Source organism: Protobothrops mucrosquamatus, unplaced genomic scaffold, assembly GCF_001527695.2.
Source record: "Protobothrops mucrosquamatus isolate PMUCROS unplaced genomic scaffold, P.Mucros_1.0 scaffold_75, whole genome shotgun sequence".
Classification (NCBI taxonomy): domain Eukaryota; kingdom Metazoa; phylum Chordata; class Lepidosauria; order Squamata; family Viperidae; genus Protobothrops; species Protobothrops mucrosquamatus.
In genome coordinates, this window is record NW_015386151.1 from 166,412 (window position 1) to 188,350 (window position 21,939).

The window sequence follows — 21,939 nt, forward strand, 5'->3', positions numbered from 1 at the left end:
CCTGTTTCATATATGCTATGGGTATGAAAAGGGCAGAACTTGTAGCATGATATTGCTTTTATCATTCTGGTGAAATCAGCAAGCTTCCTATAAGTACAGCCAAACACATTGTGGTGTAATTATTTAGGTTATTAATTAAAGCTTTTCAAAGAAGTATTTAGCAGGTAGCAGATTTAATTGTGAATATTATATTCAAAACAACAGAGGTTCTATTTTATTAAAGACAATTTCTTTTTTATATTGCAGAGCATATCATCTCTAAAACATTGTCTATTGTTGCATGCATATCATATTAAGCAAACAGTCTGTTACGCTCTTCAGAAATTTGTTTTGTTTACAAGTACATAGTATGATCTTGTTATTGAAATTAAAGCTTCTGTGCTTAGTACGGCTGACTCATCAGAAGAGAGTGCTTATAATTGTTATCTTGGTGGCTTAATGAATTTCAAATACAAAGTAAAACACCAGACCGAATATCCTTTCATTTCAGCAGACTGTTTCTGAGCATTGGAATCATCCAAAGCAGATTGAGGGAGGGAGATAGACTACCTCACTGAAGTCTGTTGCAAGTTAGGGAAGCTTGTTTATAAGCTGAAATTGGAATTCACTGTGGGTTTTTTATTAAGATTTCTCTGATCGGGCCACAGACAATTATTTGATGACAATTATTTCAGATTGGCTCTATTTATATAACACTTAGCCACTAGAGTTAGTTTGTTGTTGTTGTTGATTTGCAGGTAATAGAGCTTGTACAGAAATATGGCCCTAAACGCTGGTCTGTCATCGCCAAGCACTTAAAGGGAAGGATTGGGAAACAATGCAGGGAGCGTTGGCACAACCATTTGAACCCAGAAGTGAAAAAAACATCCTGGACGGAGGAAGAAGATAGAATTATTTATCAGGCACACAAGAGGCTTGGAAACAGATGGGCAGAAATTGCAAAGCTGCTACCTGGAAGGTAAGGTCAGAACATAACAATTGAAAAAAAAAACGTGGATGGAGTGGGGAGATTCTTTTGTCTTTTTTAGCAGAAAAATATTCTGCACTTTAAAAAGTTAAATGTTGCTATCAGTTGCATTATGATGCATCAAGTAATAAGACAAGTCTTTCAGGTTTAATTCCATTTATAATTTTTTTAAAATTAAAGTTCATTTAATTCTACTGTGGCTTTAAAAAAAATCTACAAAGTTTGGATGCATTTTTGTGCATATTTCTAATACATTTTTATATCCAGTTTTCCTAATGCATGCTTTTGCAGCAATGTTTTTTTTTTGCTTAATATTACATTTCCCTATTGTATTTTTTGTTCATGTTTTTCATACAAGGCTCAGTCTGAAGTGGGTGTGGGGTATCATTAGATCATAATATTGCAAGTTATCAGCAGGAGGGCCAAAATATACACCTATACACTTTAAAGGTGTTTAGCACAACGAAATTAGCCCTTTTGTGAAGTAATTTTTATCTTCTCTTCAGAATCACAGCTTCCTTCTAAGTGATCCACCAATCACACAGCCCAAGCTCAAGTGGATTAAAAAAAAACTCTTCAGCCCCCCAAAATGCCTGAACTTGCCTTAATGTCTGCAAAATAGTATCACAAAGTCTAGAGAAAATGCAGGTATCAAGGAAAAAAACTATGCACACTGGACTGTGAAATATAACTTAGATAACACTGAACTAAGCCAATTTTCCCATCTACATTTTGTGTGGTTGCAGGAACGAGCTAGATAAGATGTATGTTTTGGGTTGAGTCTTTATTAATACAGCTTCTTTTTAGAGGCCATTTTCTCAGTTATGTAGATTCCTTCATATGATTGCATAGATCAGGGGTGTCAAACTGCCGGCCCATGGGCCAGATGCGTCATGCCAAAACCGCGCCCACCCCATTGCTGGCAATAGAAAAAAAGGTGTGATACGTCGCGACACATCACGTGATGTCGCGAATTTGACACCCGTGGCATAGATCATCTCCTGTATCACCAGCGAGCAAGAAGCATTATACTTAATACTTCTATGACAGTCAGAATTAAATGAAAAGTGAGACTTGCTTATGGAGATTTCTATGAGCGCTGTCTAGAGATCCATGTCCTACTATTCAGATTCCTGTGGATGCAAAAAAGAGGAAGCATAATCAACTTCCTTTTTTTCTAATTAATGTACAAAGTACTTGTAGTGAACATATTTTTCATAATGTAATAGCATATCTTGAATTCTTTTAAAGATTGCAAAAAACAAACAAACCCCTACTAGAGACTTCCCGTTGTATGATTAAGCTACACTAGAGTGGACCAAACACTTAGGCCAGGCATGTCACGTGACGTCACGCAATGTATCGTGACTTTTTCCCCATTGCCAGCAATGGGTTGGGTGTGGTTTCGATGTGACGCATCCGGCCCGTGGGCCAGCAGTTTGACATGCCTGACTTAGGCAATCTGTTTTTCTGAGGAGAATGTGGAAAAGATGGAAATAGGTCCTAAGTACAATAGTCAACTAGTAACAATAATTGTTCTGCCCCTATAACAAAAGTAATAGATAAGACCTATTACCACCTTGCTGTTTGTAGACTACCTTAACACTCTTGTAAAAGCACATACCAAGGTTTGCCCAGTTTTGCTAAGACTTCTAAAGGTAACTAAGAAACAAAATAGTTGAAGTGTAGGGGGCCTGTAACCAGGTCAAATAACAGCTATTATAATACAACTCCATTGACTTTAGAAAATTATGGAAGTGATCAATTCCTTCCATCCATCCCTTTAACTCAGGGGTGTCAAACTGCCGGCCTGCGGGCCGGTTGCGTTATACGGAGGCCGCGTCCACCCCAGCTCCGGCAATGCGAAAAAAGTCACGATACGTCGTGACACATCATGTGATACGGCGAGTTTGACACCCATGCTTTAACCACTAATAGCCCCATGAGGAACTTGGGGAAGAAAAACTTATTTTTGCAAAAGTTTACATAACCTTTTTTTTTCAATGTGTTCATAAGGTTCTGTTTAAATTCAAGCAACATTAACAGTGTTAACGGATTCTTATTGCTCTTGTATTTCTCAGACGGATTTCTATTGATTTGGGATATCTCCATATAGAACTTGAATTCAAGCAGCTGTTTCTTTCATTTGCCTATTTAGTTGGTTTAATTCATTAGTCTAGAGCAGGGGTAGGCAATCTTGGCTCTTTTATGACTCGTGGACTTCAACTCCCAGAATTCCTGAGCCAGCCATGCTGGCTCAGGAATTCTGGGAGTTGAAGTCCACGAGTCATAAAAAAGCCAAGGTTGCCTACCCCTGGTCTAGAGGGCAGAGGAGGTAATAATTCTTGCATTAAATATGTGCATTGATTTCAGGCAGCCAGGCTTCTTTTAGAATGGCAGATTTCCCTTTATATTTCACAAGTGAAGAGTCCTGATATATTATACCAAAAAATCAGGAAGTTGCTCCACGTCCCCATTTGAACTTTATGTTAGGAGTGCAGTGTCTGGGATCGGAGAAGGCTAACATGAGTTGGCTTCAGAAGTGGAGGGAGATTAGCCTTGTATGCAGCTTTGTATTATTGTATTTTGTGGCTAGTTAAAAATAGATGGAGAATTAACTAAAATGCAAAGTGAAATAACCATCTTGAAACTGCCTAGGAAACTCTTACTAGGGTTCTGAAATGTTTAATAATAATAATAATAATTAATAATTAATAATAATAATAATAAAGTTGGAAGGGACCTTGGAGGTCATCAAGTCCAACCCCCTGCTCAGGCAGGAAACCCTATACCGTTTCTGACAAATGGCTGTCCAGTCTCTTCTTAAAAACTTCCAGTGTTGGAGCATTCACCGCTTCTGGAGGCAGGTTGTTCCACTGGTTAATTGTTCTTTGTCCTGCCTTCAGGCACTTTGGAAAATAGCTTGACTCCCTCTTCTTTGTGGCAGCCCCTGAGATATTGGAACACTGCTATCATGTCATAGTAATAAAATAATTGTTTCCTCCCAGTCAACATAATCAGGCCTGAAAATTCTATTTGTGCAATATATACTGTATATATATTTTTTTCTTTTGCCAATGTTCTTGTGCAGAACTGATAATGCTATCAAAAACCATTGGAATTCTACAATGCGTCGAAAGGTTGAACAAGAAGGTTACCTTCAAGAGGCTTCAAAAGTCAACCAGTCTTCAGGTTTTCCAAAGAATAATCATTTAATGGGTTTTACCCACACTCCACCTTCTGTGCATCTGGCAACAGACACTCAAGCAACAGCGGCCAGTGACTATTCGTATTACCATATTTCTGAGACGCAAAATGTAAGCTAATGGAAAACAGTTGGATTATAAGTTATATTTGCATCCATGATCCAATTGGGCAGTAGTATCTTATTTGGATATGAAGAGTCTGTGATACAAACTACCAATGAGGTTGTAGCTTTTGGTTGGATCAACATTACAGCACTGGATACTCCTAGATCATATCGGGTGGCCAGGAAAAGTGCTAATTAGGATTTCTCAGTTTACTTGTAGATCTTTGTGTAAATGTATTGTACTAAATGCGGAGATTTTCTAAATAAACGCACATAGAATTGCTCTCTGAAAGCAGCCCTGTATTAACTTTACTGAGAATAAAGTGTGCTTAAATGGAACTCATGCATGAACTTCAATAAGATTGCTCTCTAAATTGCTTCTTCTTGCAAACAACTCTTGTCAGTCAATGTGCTCAGATAGCTCAATATTTTTGACTGTAAATCACAGTGGAGTAAATGCAGAGAGGCACCTATTATCCTGTCTTGACGATACTGTAAATGTTTTAATTTTTTAACTTAAAAATACATTGGAAGTAAATACAAAGAAATAATTTAACCATCCTTTGGATCTAAATATATACCTTTCTCCTAATCTACACATCTGCTAGTTTATAAACTGGCTAGAGACCAAATAATTAGTTTATGCAAATATACTGTACATGGTTACATACCATAATTTAATAAATAATAATAATAATAATCATTAGTTATTGCATAAAATAAGGAAATCTCCAAAAATCTAGTAAGGACCTTTTAAAAAAATGTAATTTGTTATTATGCATGGAATAATTAGAAAGCATAGGAAAAAAAACTATCAAAATTTGCCAGGATTGGCAAAATGTCAACTTATAAAACAAGTATGTATATTTTCTTTGGGTTTTTAATTTTAACTTTCACAACATTTGAGGTGAAATGAAATGTTGAGGTGAAATACAACTGAATAGCAAAACTTTATTTCAGGACTTGATGAAATGTGGGTAGCATCATAGGGTTATGCATTTTTATGTAACACAAATAGGTAATTTTTTTTCTGTTCTTCCTATCTGGGCTATAATGTAGAACATGTTATTCTAGATTCACTCCCATATGGTTTATCCATATTTTTCTATCAATGTTTATGAAGCATTGTCTATTGTAAACCAGCAATTAATTCTAAAAGGCAAGAGCAGGATTCTTTAATTTTCTGCTGGATATGATAATAAAAAAAAATGTCATTCCAGGAGTAGCCTTAATGGTAGTGGCCATGATGCCATCAATTTGTTAGGGTTGTTTTAATTACAAATTACCTGGAAACTTGAGAACTTCCTTGTAAATTTTTATTGAAATTATTAACTTCAAGAGAACACACAATTGCATTTCAAGGAAATAGAATGATTAATGTGAAGGCTTTTGTTGTTTCTTTAAACCAGTTATGTAATTGGGAAGCATTTTAGCATGACAAATAATTTACATTTTTTATTTGTGTTTTATTTTGTTCATTTGTTTGGTATAGGTCTCTCCTCAAATCCCATATCCAGTAGCACTTCATGTAAATATTGTTAATGTACCCCAGCCAGCTGCTGCAGCTATACAGGTAGATGATCTTAAAGATAATTTGAAGAGTCAATTTGATGTAGATCTGATGTGCAAATTAGATGCAAATACTTTTATCTTGCAGTCAAGCAAAAGCTAAGCTCTTTCATATTTTATGGCAAATACTAAAGAAGTAATTTTGTAGATACAGTGCTGTGACTAGCTTTAGCTTCAGCAAATTTGATTCCAGTCTTGAAAAAGTGTGGACTTCAACTCCCAGAATTCCCCAGCCAGGAATTCTGGGAGTTGAAGGTCCACCTATCTTCAGGTTTACAAGATAAGGAAACACTGGTTTAGAAGAAACTGGCTGAGCAACATATATTCAGATTTGGTGAGGAAAAACCGCAAAAGCAGAAGGGGAAAATATATTCCAGGAAAGGAGGCATACTTGGTTGAGTTTAACCTCTAATTTGCTCAACCCAGTTAGCAGGGAGCCAGTATGATATTTACATTGCTAAAAAGGAGATCAGAAAGGATGCAATATTGAAATGAGAAGGGCAAAGTTAGAAATCACTCCAGAATGGTATCATTAGTCTCATGTCTCAACATGAATCTCTATAAAAGTTTAGTGTGGACATTGTTCAGTGGGTAGAAGTCTCTCAGGCCTATCTACAACATGGCATGAGGCATTCTTATCATGGTGACTGCAGCATCTGGCAGGGCCTTTACTTTCTTTTTTCCCTTAACTCTTAATTTCAGAGACACTATAATGATGAAGACCCTGAGAAAGAAAAACGAATAAAGGAATTAGAATTGCTACTAATGTCGACTGAGAATGAACTGAAAGGGCAGCAGGCATTACCAGTAAGAATGTCACCATGTACTTGGATGGAGGGATAGCAGCTTTACCCCAGTGCTTCTCTTTGCTTTTTTCCCCTCTCTTTCCTCTTCCTTCATTTTCTCTCTTTTTATGATACTAATTGGGACTCTATATTTCCATTGACTGGGGCAAAATATTATAGCCTTCCCACCTGAGTTATGCTGAGATGAAATATGAGATAATGAAGAACTTACAATACTTTGCATAATGGAAATGTAGTGTCTAATTCTTGCATTTTTTCCTCCATGGTGGATTCCTTCAGTTACGTGTTATTCTTTTGTCCTGTGATTCTGAAACTTCCATAAGATATTTAATTTAGTTTCACCCAATGTGTCATTTCACACTTCCAAAATAATGCAAAATGAAAAGCCATTTGGATTTTGCAGTTCTCCAATGAAAGTGCAAACCTGAATGATACACCCAGCAATATTTTTAGTAGTTGATATTACCTAGAGAAATCGGTTATTGCTTGTTTACAAAAACATGTTAGGCAAAATTGCATAGAAAATGCATCTGTGGCGACAAATATACACAGAAACATCTATAATTTTTATGCAGTTTTTTTTTAAAACACACACACACACACACAGTCAACGTCAACCCAGTGTAGAAATAGGATGAATTGAACTTAGGGGCAGAAAAATGAAAACCTGAGAGGAATCCAAATGGACATTGTGTTGATTCTTCCTTTAAATATTAAATATTTAACACATATTGGAGCCACTTTGATGTAGTGGTAAAGGTACTGGCCTAGAAACCAGAAGTCTGAGTTTTAGGCTTTCCTTAAGTATGAAAGCCATGTGAGTGACTTGGGGCAGTCACTCTCTCTTAATCTAACCCACTTCGCAGTGTTGCTGTGAGGACAATAGGAGGCAAGAATATTCAACAAGCAATAGTAATAGGCAACTTAGGTGCAACTCCAGAATAGCTGGAGCACCATTGAACACCATTGGCATTGAGAAAATCGCCACCAGTCAATTGGAAAAGGTAGCTTTCCTTGAACACCCAGATCCTGCAACGATTGCTTTAATACCATCAAACAACATCTGCCTAGCTTAAGTCCTTGGGAAGGACTCAATAAATGGATACAAATGCCAGATCTAGTGTAAACATCTGGCTTATTGTGCAACCAACCATAATAGTAATAATACAAGATATATGTAGTTCTTCCCTCCGCCCCAAACCCAGTAGCTCTCTTCTCACAGGGCAAATGAGCAACACTACAGGAAAGAAGCAGGCAAAGATTGAAGCCTCTCTCTGTCCACACCCTGCTTACTTGCTGCTTTTCAGAATGCCACAAGCATCCTTTGCCTGGGCCACTTCTGGCATACATATTGCATCGTGGACATGTTGCATCTAGTTTAATTGGCTTGAGAGACTACAGTTCTAATTCCAAGTGGTTTGGGAATCACAGTCCAAGTCATGTCATGATTTTTTTTCATGTTTTGATAATGTTTTTCTTTAAAGAAAGTTAGATTCTGTAACTGCATGCATCAAACCAGAGCTGGCTATTACTTTAATACATAAATTTGTTTTCCTTCCATTTCTTTTAAAAAGAAAAAGAAAATAACAAACCAGTTTATGAAATGACTTAATACAGGTATTGCAGACAAACCCAAGTGGTAGCCAGCAGAAACTTCTGTGTATAACTGAATTCTGTTAATATTTACTTTCTAGTTAGTATGACAAAACAACTGTGTGCATGACCTGTTAGTTTGGCCACTTCTAATTTTTATCTTACGTTTTGCAATTTCTTGTCTTGCATGGTTATACTGTAAAGAGGCTTCTATTAATTTGCTTTTCTGCTTTCTTAACTGCATTGATTTTACAGCCTTTCCATTGCATTGGTGTAAGCTGTAGTGCTAGACAGGGATAGGAAGAAGTCCCCCAAAAGTCAATGCTGGTTCTAATCTTGGCCCACAAAAGTAAATCACACCAGTTCAGGTAACTTCAGATACGATACGGAGCAGACCTAAAAGATTTAACTTCTAAATCCTTTAGGTACAGACAGGTGTGAGCTTGCACTAGAAAAAATCTGCCATTTCCTTGCTTCTCACTAGAAAAATGAATTCAGCTACTTTGGTGAAATAACACCATGATTGTGTGGCTTACAATTATACTTACTTGCCCAAGATGCAGAGTTGTTGCCCAAAATGAGGTAATGCCAAAATGAGAGCTATAAATCTTCTACCCTTCTAAAACCCGCTTTTGCTGCACTGATGAAAGGAAACATCTTGACAACTGTTTCATAGGCATTAAGTGCTTAGATGATGCAACCACTTTTATCTTTTCCTTCAACAGCCATCTGACGCCTTGTGCAATTTCATTACTAAGTTCCTTCTGCCTTTCTCTTTCTTTTCCCTTCTCATCCCCCCTTCCCCCTCTTTTTTAGACTCAGAATCACACTTCAGATTATCCAGGATGGCACAGCACCACAATTGCAGACAGTACCAGAACGAGTGGTAATGGTGCAGCCATTTCCTCTTTGGGGGAGCATCATTGCACTGCATCTCCACCAATGGACCATGGCTGCTTGCCTGAAGAGAGTGCATCCCCTGCAAGGTGCATGATTGTTCACCAGAGTAACTTCCTGGATAATGTTAAGAATCTCTTAGAATTTGCAGAAACACTTCAGCTAATAGATTCCGTAAGTAGAATGATAATCTTCTAACGTGTGACTGCGTTAGGGGAATCTGCATGCCATGTCTACAACAGTATGCTTTCTTATATACGGTCATACTAAATGTTCTGGCCTCCAGCATAAAAGGCTAAAGACAGGTAGTCCTCTACTTACGACCACAGTTGAGCCCAACATTTCTGTTGTTAAGCGAGACATTTGTTAAGAGAGTTTTGTCCTGTTTTACAACTTTTCTTGCCACATTTGTTAAGTGACTCACTGCATTTGTTAAATTAGTAACACGGTTGTTAAGTGAATCTGGCTTCCCCGTTGACTTCGCTAGCCAGAAGGTCACAAAGGGGGGGGGGGTCACATGACCTGGGGACACAGCAATTGTCATAAGTACAAACCAGTTGCCAAAGTCTGAATTTTGGGCACATGATCGTGGGGATACTAAGGTCATAACTGTGAAAAACGGTCATAACTCACTTTTTCCAGCGCCGTTGTAATTTTGAATGAACTAAATTAACTGTTGTTAAGTAGAGGACTACTTGTAACAGTTTTCACCGTTGCTATATGGCTACTAAAATGTTTGGCTTAAGTTTCTTAAAGTTCAGTCATTTATATGGCTAATCGGAATTAAGTCTTATTAAGTAAATACAAGTATTTCTGAATAAGAACAGGTTAGCCTAGTTTGAAGTTTGCCTAGTTTGAGCAATGTAGTATTTATTAAACTCATATAAATATAGAATGCACGTATCCTGGAAATTCTGCTCAATATGAATATTCAGATGACACAGTTATTCGCTGAATAACCACGCAGAGTCACCTTGTAGGAAGATAGGTGGCATAAAAATTTAATAAAAAACAAACTTTATAAATAATATGTGCCTAATTATAGCAAAAAAATTACATAAGCTGTAAAAGTAATATTATATTACATCTTTTGTTTCAGTAATATATTAGACTTTTGGATCCCGGCTTTTTTTATAGTGCTGATGGGGTTTTTTTAATCATAATTTCAATAAAATCATTGTATTAAGGATTCTAACTAAAGAGTAAAAACATGTATTACTTTTAGGCACTGTAGTTTGAGACGAGAGTTTTAATAAACTAAGAGATACATGAAATTTATAACGTTATACATACTGATTGATATACAGTTTTCTGTTTAAGGATGTTGCTATTGCATAAGTTTAGTCAGTGGAGAATATCTTTGTGTAACAAGACTTTTTACAATTGATTAAACAGCCAGTTTGAGATACTTCTTTTTTGAAATAATATCACTAGGGTGATTTGTATCTTAATTTTTACATTTCGGAATAGTATCACAACTGGGTCAAACTCAAATTAAAAAGGAACCGATCTTTCTCCTTTTGTTAATGCTGTTGTGTTAGTAATCCAGTTGAGCTTCTTAAAATAGGTGGGAGGAACATGCACTTTCTCATAGATTCGTGGCTTCCCCCATTGTTTCCAGGATCTGTCGTCATGGGGTGATCGCAGCAGTTTTGAATTCTCAGAAACATCAAATGCTTCACCTACCCAGGTTCCCTCAGACAGGACCCCACAGCTTCAGAAAACAGACAGCAATGTGTGTAGGCCGGAAGGACACCCTCTTGCAGACTTGAGCAAAGCCATGTTGAGTCAGGATTCCTTTGCCTTGCCAAAGTCCTTGACTGGCTCCAAATGTGGCCCACCTCCGTTGGTCATTCTGCGTGCAAAGAGAAGCCATCCCATGAACCATTTAGCCAATGGTCATAATAAGTCCTTCATTCTTACTGAAGTCAGCAGCTCAACTCCTAAGCATTCCCCTGTCAAAAGCCTGCCTTTCTCTCCTTCCCAGGTAGAGCAATTCTGTTTAACTGTTACTAATTCTCTAAGTTAGTAAGGTGTTAACAACATGGAGAACCTAATCTTTGGGGCAAATGACTAATCCCTGCCGTGCTTGTTAATTGCATTCTGATTTTGAATCTACCCATTGTTGGGTTTAGAGAGGAAACAATCTAACTTACCTGAATATTTAATTCTTGATGATTTGGGGAGGATTTGTTGTCTGTTTGCTTTACTCTGGCTTGTAAATTCCTTCATCTGTCCAAAATTAGCATTCCTGTTTCCTGTAATCATTTTTTTTATTTCATCCATTTTGCAGGATGTTTCATATAATCCCAGAATTTGGGTTAAACAATTAACTTCCAAATTATGTACTAACAAGTTCATTTTTAAAAAGAAAAAAAGCATTAACCTAATAATGAAAATAAATTTGGATGGTATTGGAGGAACTGTGCAGTGTGACTTACAAATCAGTTGAATGGATATATTTAAATTGTCTTGGTCACATAGAAGATTTAAACATAAATGTGTTTGGTTAAATGGAAAAAGTCTAAAATGACAAGTTAACGAATTCATCTATACTAGTTTTGCAGTTCTGTTTTTTTTTAAATGTAACAGTCTTTTGCAAACAAAATCAAATATTTACATTTTAAAAGCTCTGTGCATCCTTTACTACCCATGCTGTTAAAGCAAAATAATGTTTTAACAAGGTAAATAGGAATTTATTTAAAAAAAATCCAGTGTTGTTCTACTTTAGCTGGAGTACATCATAATCTTCAGAAAAATTTGTTCTTCCCTGATAGCTAAAATTCCACTGAAAAGGTAGTTGTTCTTTAAATATCATCTTGGAAGAAATCTAAAGAAATAATCTAAAGCAACAGAAATGTAAAATTTTGGAAATACACTAATCAAAATGCATAACAGCAGTTATGTTGTTACATGAAATTAGTACTGATATACAGAGTTACACTGTGAGTTCCTTTTCTTCACTTCTCTTGGTTTTACTTGATTACGCTATTTCAAAAGCTAAAAACCATTAATTCCATAAAAAATGTACCTTTGCAGTTCTTCAGCACTTCTTCTATCCAAGAAAGTCTGGATCTGGACAATCCCACTTTAAGTTCCACGCCACTGTGTACTCATAAAGTCGCTGTTACAGGAGCTCTTCAAAAAGACCAAGCATTTAAGAGCCACAAAGAAAATAATTCGTAAGTCTTCTTAAATCATATTTTTGACAGCAGTTTCAACTCTCAATGAGAATGTTGCAGCTGTTTTTTATGTGTGTGGAATTGCTGTGCAAATTATGTTCCCCTTTGCCTCAGTGAAAGATAGCTTGGTGCTTAAAGCACTCAAATGATGTTGCCCCTTTCAATATGATTAAGGCGACAAGTTACACAGTAAAGAGTGTTGTCATGGCTTTTGAGAGTTATGTCTTCATATTATCCCTTACAGCAGAATCCTTTCTATAAACTGCTTGTAAAATGTGTAATATAGGTAGTCCTCAATTTACGACAACAGTTGAGCCCAAAATTTATATTGCTAAGTGACAAATTTGTTTTATGTGAGTTTTGTCCCATTTTACGACTTTTCTTGCCACTTTTGTTAAGGGAATCACTGAAGTTAGTAACACGGTTGTTAAATGAATCTGATTTCCCCATTGACTTTGCTTGTCAGAAGGTTGCAAAAGGTGGTCACCTGACCCCAGGGCACTGCAATCATCATAAATGTGAGTTAGTTGTCAAGCATCTGAATGCAAATCACTCGACCATGGGAATGCTGCAATGGTCATGTGGGAAAAATGGTCATAAGTCACTTTTTTCAGTGCCGTTGTAACTTCGAACAGTCACTGAGCAAACTGTTAAGTTGAGGACTACCCGTATAGGTTCATTCTGTACTCACAATAAGTACCTTATTTACACCAGTTAATTTACTTGATTTAAACAATTGACGTTGAAATTAAAAACAGGTAGGCCTTGTTTAACAATAGTAATTGAGACCAGCAACTCTATTGCTGTGTGATGCACTTGCAAAGTACAGCATCATGTGACTCAACATGGCAATTGCCCATGATCTCAGTGCCCCCCCGGTCATGTGATCCCCATTTGCTACTTCCTGCCAGCTTTCCCGTTGACTGTGCTTGTCAGAAACCAGCAGTAAAGGTTGCAAATGGTGATCTCATGACCACGATGCTGTGACTGTTGCAGTTTTGAGCCAGTTGATGAATGGCCAAATTGCGATGATGTGACCACCGGGATGTTGTGCCGGCCACAACTATGAAGAAAGGTGATCAGTCCCCTACTTCAGCACCATCATAACTTCAAACTGATGCTTAATGAGGACTATATGTGCAGCGCTAATCAATTTACTATTATGTATAGAATCATCATCTAATCCAGGGGTCTTCAAACTTGGCCCTTTTATGACTTGTGGACTTCAACTCCCAGAATTCCTCTGGCTGAGGAATTCTGGGAGTTGAAGTCCACAAGTCGTAAAAGAGCCAAGTTTGAAGACCCCTGTTCTAAAGCGTTTGAATAATGGTGTGCAAATAAATTTAAAAAACAAACAGATAAATTCACTTAGCTTGCCTGTAAGACAAGCCAGTGTGAGTATTTCCATAATATAAATGGGAGAGTGAAATGGGGAATTTGCAGCTGTAACACATTCTAATTTTTGCAATATTCTAGTTGTATTCTAAGCAAAATGTTTCAACTAATGTTTTGTAACTTGTTTCTCTCCTCTCCTCTCCTCCCCTCCCCCTCACTCTTTATTTCTTTCAGTTTGGTAAGTTTCAGAACTCCAGCTATCAAAAGATCAATATTAGAGAGTTCTCCAAGAACACCAACCCCATTTAAAAATGCAATTGCAGCTCAAGAATTAAAATATGGACCCCTAAAAATGCTGGTAAGAAAAGAAAGGGCACTAGCTTAATGATCGATCAAACCTTTGTTACAGCCATGTGGCCAGAAGTCAGAAAAAAATAAAATAAAAGCAAAAGTGAAAATATATAGAGATAAAAAAGAAATACAAATGTTCAGACCTGAGGAAAGGCAGATAGTGTTTATTGTGGTGAACTCAGAAAGATATATGCAACTAATGGCCTGCAGAAGAACTGATAAACAGAAGTCATGCTGTCTTACCCTGAAATTTCTTCAAGATAGGATTTATTTATTTAAGCCATTGGGGATTCTTTGTAGAGAGGGAGTGATGAAAAGGATACACACTGATGGAATTATATTTGTAGTACCCGGACAGATAGGAGAAGGCATGTCTGGCCAAAATGAAGGCCTGTCAGAATTTCAGAACTGATAAAAGAGAAATAGGAAGCTAGTGGATGATTTAATGAGGTTTCTTTGGAAGCTCCAGTAGGACATAATCTTTGGGAATGGAGAACATAACTGCACTTGGCTATATAACAAGCCAAGAACTGCATGCCGAAAGTTAGTAGGATCAAATTGGATTTAATTTAATTTGCGCCTATTGTGATTGAAATGTAGATAATATGGGTTTTTCCCCCCCCCTGAGGTCACACTAAACTTTTGTGCCAATTTTGGAAAGCAATCCAGGAGTCCAACACCAAACTACATAAACCTCTGGGGTTTAGCATTTTCTGCTGTTCAGGTGTATTTCCCTCTCTTCCTTTTAGCCTCAAACACCAACTCATCTGGTAGATGACCTGCAAGATGTCATCAAACAGGAGTCTGATGAATCTGGCATTGTATCCAGCCTATGTGAAAATGGTTTCCCTTTGCTGAAGAAAATCAAACAAGAGGCAAGTTAAACTATATTTACTTAAGTTTACATTAAGCTCCATTCAGTTTGCCAACAAATGCTTCTAAATCATTTTAAGCACTGCCTCGGAAAAATCAACTTTGGCAGGATACTTTCAGAAAAGAACTTGCTATTCTAATTTACATTTTTGAGAAATTAATCAGAATATTCAGAAATGGTTCTAAACTTTGGTTAGTTGAAAGTAACACATGAAGTTGCCAATAGGAAGTCCCCAAAAAATTAATAGTCCTATAAAAATAGTACAGTACTGATATTTCTGATTTCCAATCTCATGAAATTCCACTACGCAGATAGCGAACAATATTTCACTAGGGCTTATTTTACTCTATCTATTGAGATTAGATTATTTTGGATATCATTGGTAGAGTAATAATTTGCATTTAACAAAACATGTCCAGGCTTATAATCCACTCAGTGAAAAGACATCTTTCAACATAATATGCAATCTTTAGTAAAAAAAAGAAGTGTCTTTGAAATCTGGCTAAATTCATGTTAGATCAGTCAAATAACAGCAAGTTTAAATTTGTTTAAAGTGAACAGATCCTGAGTGCTAGTGTTCAGTGTTAGAGGTGTGCATGACACAGGAAATCCATTTATTTCAAGCTTGGAACAGGTCTGCCCCATTCAAAATGCTCTCAGAATGATTTGAATTGGCTTGTTCCTTTGGAGTAATTGAACACTTGAATGTTCTGTGTTCCTTTAGAACAAAACTCAAATTATTTTAATTATTCCAGTTCTAGTAACTTATTACCAGCTGCTACCAGTACTTCCTTTCACTTTTAGGGCAAGAAGAGTAAGTGGGGTGGTGGTCATGCTGACTGATGTTTATATCCTAACTGCTGAAAACTTAGCCAAAGACAAGGTTTTTAATTGAAAATACAGTATTAACATAAAATGCTTAGAGACAATAGGAACGCAGTTCATCAACTAAGAAATCTACTTTGATTAGCATCTCTTATTACCCACCTATTTTTGCCCATTCAGCAGAAAGAAATATTTTCAGTTTCTTAAAACAAACCTTATGGGTCACTCAGCCAACAGATGGCAGGACAAAAAGAGCAGCTAGATTATTTAATATTATTTTTAAGTAGTACATCTCCTTGTGAGATTTTCCTGATGTTTTGACCACTTTTTGTCATTTTTTTGTAAATCTTTTTTCTTTCTTTCTTTTGCAGTTAGCTTGTCAGCTTAAAAACAAGCTCAGTAAAAGCAACTGTGTCTTTTCCTGATGTTTTTGCTTGCATAGAGGGGCATCTAGTGACTGCCAGAGGGGGGAAAAAGGATGCTAGTGCTTTTGAATTGCATGAATAAATACTGCAGTAACATTACAAGTTTTGAAAGCATGCATATGCATGGCAAATTTGAGCAAGCCAATATTGCACCAGTAGTATTTACATTTAAATAGCTTCTGTAGCATTAATAATATTTCTGTGTGAGGCAAAGCAATGCACACAAACATGCACTTTTGCATTATCTACACCAGTGGGACCCACCGGTGCATTCAGATGAACTCAAACATCACCTTTTTGAAAAGCAATAATTTACCAGGCAGCTCCAACGGTCTTCTACCTGTGCTTCATTGTTTCCTTTCTAGCACTTCATTCCTGTATTACCCCACATAGGCTAAACCAGGGGTGTCAAACTGTTGGCCTACGGGCCGGACGCGTCATGCGGAAGCCGCGCCCACCGCACCGGCAATGGTAAAACTGTCCCGATACGTTGCACGACATCATGTGACATCGCGAGTTTGACATGTCTGGGCTAAACCAATAGCAGCAAGGACATAATGGGTCTCTGCTGCTGTATTGGTTAAAGTGGAAAAGATTTGAAGAAAGAAGCCCAATCATAATTCATCAAACAGCCCAGTCCAAACACTCTAAATCAGTGTTTCTCAACCTTGACAATTTTAAGGCATGTGGACTTCAGCTCCCAGAATTCCACAGCCAGCAATGCTGGCTGCGGAATTCTGGGAGTTGAAGTCCACATGCCTTAAAATGGTCAAGGTTGAGAAACACTGCTCTAAATGCTTTCATGTTGGAACAAAACTGTATTTTCTTTCACACTCAGAACACCAAAAACAGTTGTTTCAAAGTCGAAGCACTTCACTTATCTCTGTTGCATAGAGTAGTTCAGGACATTGTATGCTGACTGAATTAAGTTTGGTGCCAAAGCTTATGTCAAAACGCACTTGCTGTTAAGCAAGACAGAATGTGTCAATCAACTCTATTTTAATATGGCTTTTGTTCCTGCCTGCAGGTGGATTCTCCATCAGGGAAAGCAGAAAACTTCCTTTGCTCAAATAGTTGGGAAGGGGAAGGGCTAAACACACAGCTCTTCCCATATGCATCATCAGCAGACGATGTACCTGTATGTATTAATGCCCTACATCTCAACATCTCGGGCTGGGGTGTTTTTGTTGTGGTTTTTGTTTGCACAACCTTGATTGTTCTGAGGCCAAAAGAAGAAAAGAATAGCCCGTATCTGGGCATTTTCCAGATTATAGTCAACTAATGGCTGGAAAAAGCTTGTACAGGGGAGTTTTCCACAGGCTACACCTTGAGGATGTGGTGCCCATAATTTTCACATTCTGTTTTGGAAATGCAAACATATTAGTATTAAAAAAAAGGGGAAATTCACTTATTTCAGCATGAGGCAATTAATTCAATTTCTCCATTGAAAACAATGTAATATTAACAGGAGGAGAATTTAAAATTCTTTTATGGCTTTTTAAAATAAAGAAAACAAGCAAAACATAGATAAAAATACATACAGTGCGTCGATTAAAAAAAACATGGAAACAGCAAAGAAAAAAGATCATTTTAGCAATAAATAGTTGCACTTCTATATATAGTTATTGAATGCAATTATTATACATTTCTAGAACATTTATATAACTATCCCATTTTTAACCTATTGTATTTTGTATAAATGAGTCCCATATTTCATTATATTATCCATACGAAGTCTATGACTATGGCAATCTGCTCATAGGTGGCAAATATGGTGATATTAACAGATTTAATGTCAGCCTGATTAATGCCAAAGTGTATTTTTTTTCCTAATGTCTATCCCTTTTGTTGGGTAAAGATGCACTTAATACATTCTAAGATAAAAGATCTCTGAGATGTTTGCTAAGTGATGAGGCAATGAAATCCTTTCTTACTTTGACCAGTAGAAGAGATACTAATCAGCATCCTCTATAAAAAGCATAAACTAATACAATATAAATAGAATTCAGATGCAAAATAGCTTAGTCAACAAGATATTTTAGGTAAATATTTATACTTTTGTCAGTTGTATTGTTACCTAATTTTGGAGGTAGTAGAACTAGAAAATACTTGGCTTCTGAACAATCCTGTGTTAGACTACATTTTTAATATTTTGTCAGTTATGTTTTTTATGCATGCCCTCATTTTATTAATCTCTTTCAATTCAGCACATTGCACAGGAGTTTTACATTGAAGGTTGTTAAAAAAAATTAATAAAAAATATTTTCATTGAATATCATTTTCCTTAGGAACTTGATACAACCACCTTTTGTTTCAGTAACCAAGATTTAAATTTAAAGTTTACTAAATTCAGAGAATGCAATCCAGCATAGTACATGCAAATGCCACACTAACTATTCTATACTGAGAAGTTTTGGTATATGATCCAGTGTTCCTTAAACTCTTCCCAAAAAATATTTTTCCTTTTCCCTACTAGTTCACTCATAATTGTTACCCCTCTCAGTAGCTACTTAAGGATAATTTCCTCGTCTGCTTGCCAGTGTTTAGTCCTGCATTATTTAGTAACCACTTTGTTAACATTATGTATGGCTTGGTTTGGTCCTACAACATCAGCATAATGTCGGTTCAGACATTCACTTGAAGTTCTTTAAAAACTCCTTTCAGATAAATATTGTGGCAAACTTCTGACCAGTCCGCAAAGTTGCAGCCATCGCAATATCCCCGTAGTCGTGTGATCACACCTCAAGCGCTTGGCAAACCAGTTCACGCTCATCATCGTTTGCAACCTTCCCTGCTTGGCTTCCTACAAGCTAAGTCAGTGGGGAAGCCAGCGGGAAATTGCAAGGTGTCACTTTTTCACCCATCTGCTCATAATCTATAGCAGTGTTTCTCAATCTTGACAATTTGACAATGCTGGCTGTGGAATTCTGGGAGTTGAAGTCCACATGCCTTAAAATTGTCAAGGTTGAGAAACACTGATCTATAGCTTTATAGTACCTGGTAAGCTTTTGCCAGCCAGCTGGCTTAACCTGGAACTCCCATCTCTTCCCTTTATGGTCATGTGAATGCCTTCCTTAATGACCTGTGCAGTCGTGAGGTTACAACTACCAGGATTGCCATCACTAAGCAATGTAGTTATTTGACATCATGTTTTATGATTGCATTGCTTGGTGCTGGGAATTCTGGTCCCAGGTGCCATCATAACTCGAGAACTACCTGTGTGTAGTATTGCACCTTTCAAAAATGTCTTTTAAAGTCCTTCTAATTTTTTCAGAGGATTCCAATATTTGAGTACTCCAAAATTTCAAACATCCTCTAAGTGCAATCTGATAGGATGGAAGGAGGATGGAGAGAGATAACCAAACAGTCCTCTAACACTGTATCATAAATAATCCATTCAGTATTATACATCATTCTTACACGGTTAAGATTTTAGTGTGGGTCTTTTTCCCCCCAGAATCTGCTGACCAGTTCACATTTAAAGATGCCTACATCGGAAGAAGAAGACAACAGTCATAAATTATTCACATTTCATAGAACTAGATCATCAAGTAGCCCACTTCAGGTAAACATTTTCTTTTTGTAAAATTCCACAGACAATCATTGAACTTCCTTCCAAATGGAGAAATAATTCTTCTTTCAATTCAAAGAATAATTTGTTTGTAAAACTTGAAGATCTCACTTTATTGTATAGGGGAAAATATTGTAGATGTGTTTGAATAAGAATTGAACACAAACCTAATTAGCTATTGAATCCAGTATTATTGACCAAGTAGACTATTCCAGGAATAAGAAGGTCTTGGGAAAACATTATAATCGAACCTGTTGGCTTTTGGTACAGTTGTGAAAAAGTGACATTATTTTCTTCTGCAGTGGGGGGGGGGGTTGGGGGCACTATATTGAAAGTGTAAAGGAAAAGGAAGCCAAGAAACATTGATATATATTTTTTGACTCCTCACTTCTGGTGGCCTTGTTTTTGTAACAGTGAAATATGAACTTCCTCAGATCAGGTTATTTTCATTCAGATACCACATGAAACTCAGTTTGAAGTCTGATTTTTGAGTTGAATGGAAGAATAGCAAACACTACAAGATTGCCTTTTTGAGTGGTAGAACTCAAGACTTCTTATGAATGGGAATGAGAACCTAATTCAGTACCAGACATCTTCAGATAGATTTGAAAAGAACTTCTCTCTGCAGAACTACATTGGTAGTCTGCATGGAAAATACTGAGCTGGCCGGATCAGTGCTTTGACTATTTTAATTAGCTTCCAATAGAAAACTGATGTAAAAACCTTTGCAGTACAATCCTAGGGATGTCCACTCAGACATCATTTTGAATTCAGCTTATTCCCGAATAGTTGGATATACATTGCGTCTTTTATAATCATAAGAAAACCCCTTGAAGATGGAACCAAAGATCTGCTTCTAGTTTACTATTTAGTTTCTCAGTGCATCTCTGCTAGATACCTACAGGAAGCCTGGAAGTAGAACATAATGATAAGAAACAACTCTCACTGGTAGAATCTGGGATAACTACTGTAGACAATATTAGATTCACGTGCTTCATTCTTGTCCCGATATAAAATGGTCTAATGATGAAAATCTATTTCACCTATCAAGGAAGTGCTAATGCTTGAACGTGTCTCGTAGGCATAACGCAAAAACATTTGCCTCTGGCTTTGCTATTTGCAAATATAAATTAGACAACAATTACTGCTATGTTGGCCAAGTTCATGAGAATTTATTCTTAATCACTTCTACAGAGCTGAGCCAACAGAATATGTAGACTATTTCATTACTGCTATTTATGTAAATAACTACATTAGAAACAATTATTCCCTAAGTAAATGAAATAGAAATGCCTTGTTACCTTAACTTAAAGTTGGCATTAGATTATTTCTTTAGTGTGAACTCACAAATGGGAAATAAATGGGCTTCTTTCCATTCCAGCTCTTGGGTAGCCAAAGAATTTTAAGACTATAAATCTGTGTTTGTGTGCAGTTGTTTAGATCATTGATTGTGGGAACTCATATGGTGTACTTCCTGATCCATTTCCCCTTTCTAATCAGGAGATAGAAGCTATTAAGTAGTCCATTCAATGACTTGGTGGGCTGGATCACAAAAAGGGAAAATATGTTTGTACATGATGTTTCCTCCCTTTGTTAACCTAAAACGATGGTGATGCCTTTTGAGAGCTGTATGGAAATGTACACAGATGCTAAATTTCCTGCCCTCCACAACTGTTCCAGGTATTTGGGCACAATCCATTTCTGGATTGGGTTGCCAGCTTTCATTATGTTTATTCCTCCTTTGGTCATTTTTTCCCAAGAAGGAGCTCTGATGTCAATACACAGCAATTTTGTTGTGGTATTTCTTTCAAGAAGCGAACCAGCAAAAAAAAAAAAAAAGTTGTGAGGCTCCTCAACATGTTCTAATTCATTCAGTGAAGTTGCTTTAGTAGTTGTCTCTGTTGCCTATGGAAACTTAACAATTCAGATGTAGAAGTGGGATGGATGAGTGGGATTCTGTTTGAAATAAAGTTTTCATGTAAGTGTTGCTCGAAGATAATATTTTTCTGCAGAAGCACCATAATTCAGCAAAATCCACATTAGGGGCTTTGGAGGTCATAATAATTTAAAAATGAGTGCATGGAGAGATAAAGAAGAGCTGCCACTATCAAAGGAGAAAATATCTTAAACTTAGACAAATAGATCGAATAGTGTTGACTTCACTAGGCTTGGACAGTTAGATCATTCATTCATTCATTCAATTAACTCCCAAAGATTAAGAAAGACATTCAGCT

The 21,939-nt window shown here is 36.8% G+C and overlaps 1 protein-coding gene across 1 annotated transcript in view; it reads left to right on the forward strand.

Annotated features, from left to right (window-relative positions):
* Nucleotides 1–21,939, forward strand: part of MYB (MYB proto-oncogene, transcription factor) — a 41,424-nt gene that overhangs the window by 11,573 nt on the left and 7,912 nt on the right. The window contains exons 5-15 of the mRNA XM_015813829.1: nt 738–958; nt 4,059–4,284; nt 5,770–5,850; nt 6,549–6,653; nt 9,062–9,316; nt 10,764–11,129; nt 12,182–12,324; nt 13,903–14,017; nt 14,760–14,885; nt 17,162–17,272; nt 19,592–19,699. Of these exons, the coding sequence (XP_015669315.1) occupies nt 738–958; nt 4,059–4,284; nt 5,770–5,850; nt 6,549–6,653; nt 9,062–9,316; nt 10,764–11,129; nt 12,182–12,324; nt 13,903–14,017; nt 14,760–14,885; nt 17,162–17,272; nt 19,592–19,699 (1,857 nt within the window). The remainder of the gene's footprint in view (nt 1–737; nt 959–4,058; nt 4,285–5,769; nt 5,851–6,548; nt 6,654–9,061; nt 9,317–10,763; nt 11,130–12,181; nt 12,325–13,902; nt 14,018–14,759; nt 14,886–17,161; nt 17,273–19,591; nt 19,700–21,939) is intronic.